This window comes from Vulpes vulpes, chromosome 15 (genome assembly GCF_048418805.1).
Source record: "Vulpes vulpes isolate BD-2025 chromosome 15, VulVul3, whole genome shotgun sequence".
In the NCBI taxonomy this organism is placed as follows: Eukaryota; Metazoa; Chordata; class Mammalia; order Carnivora; family Canidae; genus Vulpes; species Vulpes vulpes.
This window is the reverse complement of record NC_132794.1, coordinates 111,184,451-111,189,750: the sequence shown is the minus strand read 5'-3', so window position 1 is coordinate 111,189,750 and position 5,300 is coordinate 111,184,451. Positions and strand designations below refer to the sequence as shown.

Below are 5,300 nucleotides of genomic sequence, written 5' to 3'. Positions count from 1 at the left end.
CTTAGAGCTTTGAAGCCGCGGTGCCAGGTCTGAGGCCCTCACTGTGATGCCCCGGCGGGGCAGGTGTGCACGCCCTGCCTTCCAGCGGATCGCTGCCGGCCTCAATTACATCCCCAGTTCAGAGTCACCGGGGAGAAGTCACAAACCCGAGCCCGAGGCAGCGTGTGCATGGGGGAGGGGGGTCCCCAGGATGGAACCGGCCCGCGACCCCTCGCTCGCGCACATCCGGAGTCCCCGCGGGCCGGGCGGAGGCGCGCGGAGCCCGCGGCGAGGTACGGGCGGGCGCGCGCCGGGCTCACGCGGGCCCCCCCGTGCCGAGGCGAGCTGCCCCCGCGCGGCGCGGGGCAGGCCCGGGGCAGCTGCGAGCGCGCCCCGCACGCGGCGGGGGTCTGGGCCGCGCGAGTGCCAATCCCCGCGCTGCGCCCCCGCCGCTCCGTCCCGGCCCCGCCCCCGCGTGCCCCTCCCCAGCTCCACTTGGCCGCCTGGACCCTCCTCCCCGCTGGAGAGCCGCGGCCCAGCCACAGCCGCAGGCGAGCCCGAGCGCGGCCGTCCCGGACCCCCGCCGCCGGCCTCGGGCATGCTGGCATGGCAGGACGGCGGGGCCAAGGCGGCCCCCTCCCACCACCGGATCTCCTTCTCTGTCCTGGACATCCTGGACCCGCAGAAATTCACCCGCGCTGCGCTCCCGGCCGTGCGCCCTGCTCCCCGGGAAGCCAAGAAAAGTTTGGCAGAGGCCGACGCGGGCAAGGACGCCAGCCCAGGGGACTCAGCTCGGCAGCGGGAGCCCTCGGGTAAGGACGCGAAGCGGCCCCGGGTCCCGGGAAGCCCCAGCCCAGGGGATGCGATGGGGGGGGGGGGGGGGGGGTTGGGACGTGGGTGGACAACCAGGGACCGAGTGAGTGGCCGTTAGCGGAGCCTTCACCAAAGAGAGAAGGCGCACAGGACAAGGTGCAAAGTGTCGCCTCGTCTCTGTGTTGGAACTAAATTGAGGCAGAAGAGAGGCTCCCCCCCCCCCCCCCCCGCCTCCGCATCCTGGGTCAGGGATTTGCCTACCCAAGTCCGTCCCTGCTCACTAAGCAGCACAGCCGTTTTGCTCGCGCTGGAAACTAAACAGCCAGCGTCCACCTTATCCAGGCCCATTCACTGATGGGGCATTTAGTGCACCCAGCACGTGCCAGGGCCTAGAGCAGACACTGAGATAAAAGTCATGGAAAACTTCAGAACCTGCGAGGTGTATACACAGCATCATGAATATTGCCCCCATTTTACGGATCAGGGAGCTGAGGCTGAATCATGCGTCGGTGTCTTGGAGCGCGAGGCCAGGTGTGCGCACCCAGTGCCCACTTCCAGCCAACTAGACACCTGCAGAGATTGCGCTGCCCCACGCGCTCGGCCCTCTCTCCCCAGACCCAATCGTCGACTGGGGCGGGAGCAGGGGTGGGGCGGGGTGATGGGAGGCCTTTGGTCCTTTCTCCTGGAAAGCTTTTCACTTACTCCTAACTCTGGCGGGCACCCGATGAGAGGTCTGCGAGAGTTTGTCCCTGGAAGGAGGGACAAAAGACAGCGGGATCCGTGCTGGGTGGAGCGTGGGCACGAGGTTCCCTGGAGGGACGCGGAGCCAGGGGCGCAAGTCCGAGAGAGGCTGGATGCGGCACAGCCCCCCCCACCCCCACCCACTTCTCCTCCCTAAGTTTGGCCGTGATTGTCTGGGGTCTCGGGGCGCCTCTGGCGGCTGTGCTTGGGCCCGGGCACTCCGCCCGGTAATTGTTCCGATCGCCCCTCCGAGGGGCTGCGCTCCCCTCCCCCCACAGCCATGATCGATATTCTATTACTGGAGCCTGCATATCTCCTGCCCGCAGCTTGCAGGTACCGACTTCAAACCCCCTTTCCCTGTCTGATCCTAATATCGTTCGATTAAAACTTACCTTTAATAGATGACATCTATCGATCCGGTCCCGCACAAATCTGAAACTCTATTAACACGGCAGGAGAGAGAAGATGGGAAAGAGGGAATTTCACTTTAAAGGGGGGAGGGGGGAAAAGGGAGCTTAATAACTTCTTTTTTAATTGCTAGGAGTTCCAGACCAAAATAGGCTTCTAGGGACTGGGGGGTGGGGTGGGGGGAGACTGAGCCCTGAACGCACCCGACACCTCGATGTCTCCATCCATGTACAGTGCTCCCACCCGCCCGATACCGTGCAATATGGTTATTATATATTCTTAATGGGGGGGTCGTCATTCGTTCATTCATTGCAAATTCATTTCTTGGACGTCCACTAGATAGCAAATGCGTAAAGGGCAAGAGGACACCGCACCCCTAAGCCCCAGCTCCTGGAGGGGTTTGCGAGGATGCGTGCCCCCCGCGGAGGGGGTGGTGGAGGGAGCGACAGGCCGGGGATGCGCAGGGCTGGGGGCGCTGCAGAGGAGGGAGGGGAGGGGGGAGGGGGGAGGGGGTCCGGCGACCCCGAGGGACTGGGTCGTTCCGGGCTTCTGGTCACGCTCCCCTTCTCCGCTAGATGCTGCGGAGCGCGGCGCGGGCGCGGCGTCCCCCTTGGAAGGCTCCGAGGCCGAGGAGGCGGAGGACGAGGACGAGGACGCCGAGGACGCGGGCGCGCGGCGGCCGCACGGGCGGGCTGAGCGCCTGCAGGCGGCCCCGGCGCGCTCCCCCGAGCCCCGCGCGGCGGCGCTGGCGGCGGCGGAGCGGGGCCCCCGCGGGCTCGCGGGCTCCCCGGGCTCGCCCGGCTCCCCGCGGCCCCGGCGGCGGCGCGCCGAGCCCCGCTGCGCCAAGCCGAGGCGCGCGCGCACCGCCTTCACCTACGAGCAGCTGGTGGCCCTGGAGAGCAAGTTCCGGGCCACGCGCTACCTGTCGGTGTGCGAGCGCCTGAACCTCGCGCTGTCGCTCAGCCTCACCGAGACGCAGGTCAAAATCTGGTTCCAGAACCGCAGGACCAAGTGGAAGAAGCAGAACCCCGGGGCCGACGGGGCGGCGCAGGCGCAGGCGCAGGCGGGGAGCGGCGCGCCCCAGCCCGGGGCGCCGGGGCCGGCGACGGGCGCGGGCGCGGGCGCGGGCGGCGGCGGCGCGGGGGGCAGCCCGGGAGCGCCGGGCCCGGCCGCGCTGCCCTTCCAGACTTTCCCCTCCTACTCGGCGGCCAACGTCCTCTTTCCGGCCGCCAGCTCCTTCCCGCCGCCGGCCGCAGCCGCAGCCGCAGCCGCAGCCGCCGGGGGCCCCTTTGCATCCTTCCTCGGGCCCTCCTACCTGAGCCCTTTCTACGCCCCGCACCTGTGAGCCCGGCGCCTCTCGGGCCTCTCGGGGGCCCCCCCGGGCCGGAACTCACGAGCGGCTGGCGTGGCCGTGCGGCTCCCGGTTGCACCGAGGGGCGCCCACGCGCAGGGACCGCCCCCTCGTGGCGAGCCGCTGTCTGCGCGCCCCTTGGCTCCCGGCTGTCGGGAGGCGCCAGCAGGGGGCACGGCCGGGCCGCTCCGGCCTCTCCCCCTCGACTCCCCCCTCCCCGCCCCCCGGAACCCACGCGGGCCGCGGAGGGGGTCAAGGAGGGCCCGGCACCCCGCTGTCCTCCGCGCTTCCCGCTCCTGCCCCCGGCCCTGGCCCTTCTCCTTCGCTCGGGCTCCATCAGCTCTGGGGTCTGCGTGTCCCGAGCAGGGCTGCTGCGGCCGCTGCGGGGATGGAGATGGGGGAGCCAGGACTTCCTCCTGCCCGCCCGTCGCTCACCCTAGGATGGAATCTTCTTCCAACATTTTAGCTCCCTCCGAGGGTAAGCAGCGTCCCCCCTTCCCAAGCGGATTGTTTCCCTTTCCATACTCGATGTTTGGCCCAAACCCAGCGATTCCTCCCAGATACTGAACGAGCTGGGTCCACGAGCACACGCGGCCGCTGTGAGATGGACTATTTTTAAATGCACAAAACTGCACATTTTTAGATCCTCGTTTAAGATTGGGACTGGAGCGCAGTTCTTGTTCCAAACAGATTCCCCACAGGCTGTCCCTGAGAGAATAGGTATTTTACTTTTCTAAGAAGACCAGAAGTTTCTGCTAAGAAATGTTAGTAACTTTGTGGCTAGACTTACCTGCTCACGCACATGCGGTTCCACGGTCCTGCAGATTTTGAGAGCAGCTTTGACCAACCAGGCCAAGGCCTCCGTTGCTTAAAAATGTTAATGAACGGACTGGTGGCTCAACCAAAATCTTGACGTCTATGCCTCAGGCTGCCTGTTTTGCTTTGCAGTATTTGATTTGCAATATTTGATACTTTTCATACATCTGTCCTGGCGTTGCCTACGCTCCCAAATAGTGAACAGCGCCGAGCGAGCACAGCTCTCCTGCTACACACGAAAGTCATGAATCAGACTATTTTTTAAAGGCACAAACTCAACATTTTTAGAGCTTCATCTAGAGCAATCCTTGTTCCAAACAGACTCTAGGATGGCATAACATGCGAAAGATTGTCACGGGTGTGAAAGAAGCAGTTCTTGGGCTGCAGGAGGGCCTTGGAAGCAAAAACATTTCCATCATGGATCCAACCATGGGAACTTAACGCATGGCCCTTCGTTGAAACTGCTACTTTTATTATGTCCTTGAAAAAAACTGGCTGTTTTATAAAATTCTCATGTCAGATCTGTTTGGAATACTGCCCCTAGTTTTCTATGTATTATGTTTGGAGCTCACATCTCAGAAACCCCAATGTTCCCAAATCAGGTCACGTCTATCTCATTCTCACCTTTGTTATTTGAGGCCCACTGACACCTACACAGACACCGTACTGCTTACTCCTCATCGATAGCCTGTGCCATTAACAATTTGATGATCAAAGGCTTCTTCTAAAGCAAACCCAGTTTGGTGTCATGAATACATGATATAATTTTAAAATGTCTAGTTCTGTTATAATCAGGAATGATAGAAGATTTCCCCTGCCTCTGATAAATTAAATGAAAACTTCCTATTCACAGGGCTCTTACAAGATTTGCGAATGGGTATCATTTAATTACATATCCTGTACTAATTACTCTTTTCCTTCTATGTTAAAGAAGAGTGTCCCCCAAACAGCACATTGTAACTTTCTAGAAGACAATTGATGCCAGATGAGATTAGAAATGCAGTTACTATAGATGAGAATGTTTTATTCGCTTTACCTTTTGAGAAACACTCCCTCAATAACTGTTCATTGGATTTTGAAAAGCAACAACCCATGTGTCATGAACAGGCAGTCCAGGTGCACAGAGGCAAGATCTGTAACGAGAAACTGAATTTCTGTAAGATGTAAGATGTGGGAAACATTCCATTTCTCT

General features: G+C 61.5%; 1 protein-coding gene across 1 annotated transcript; it reads left to right on the top strand.

Annotated features, from left to right (window-relative positions):
* Window positions 1-204: 204 nt before the first annotated feature.
* Window positions 205-3,407, top strand: NKX1-2 (NK1 homeobox 2). Its single transcript, XM_072740337.1, has 2 exons — window positions 205-791; window positions 2,517-3,407. Exons 1-2 carry the CDS (start codon window positions 578-580, stop codon window positions 3,284-3,286), a joined length of 984 nt encoding a protein of 327 aa, XP_072596438.1. The 5' UTR covers window positions 205-577; the 3' UTR covers window positions 3,287-3,407.
* Window positions 3,408-5,300: the final 1,893 nt, after the last annotated feature.

Bases quoted from the DNA above. Each gene is read 5' to 3' on its own strand.
- NKX1-2 (XM_072740337.1), top strand. From the start codon at position 578: ATGCTGGCATGGCAGGACGGCGGGGCCAAGGCGGCCCCCTCCCACCAC. The intron at 792-2,516 runs GTAAGGACGCGA...CTTCTCCGCTAG, and splicing joins TCGGCAGCGGGAGCCCTCGG to ATGCTGCGGAGCGCGGCGCG.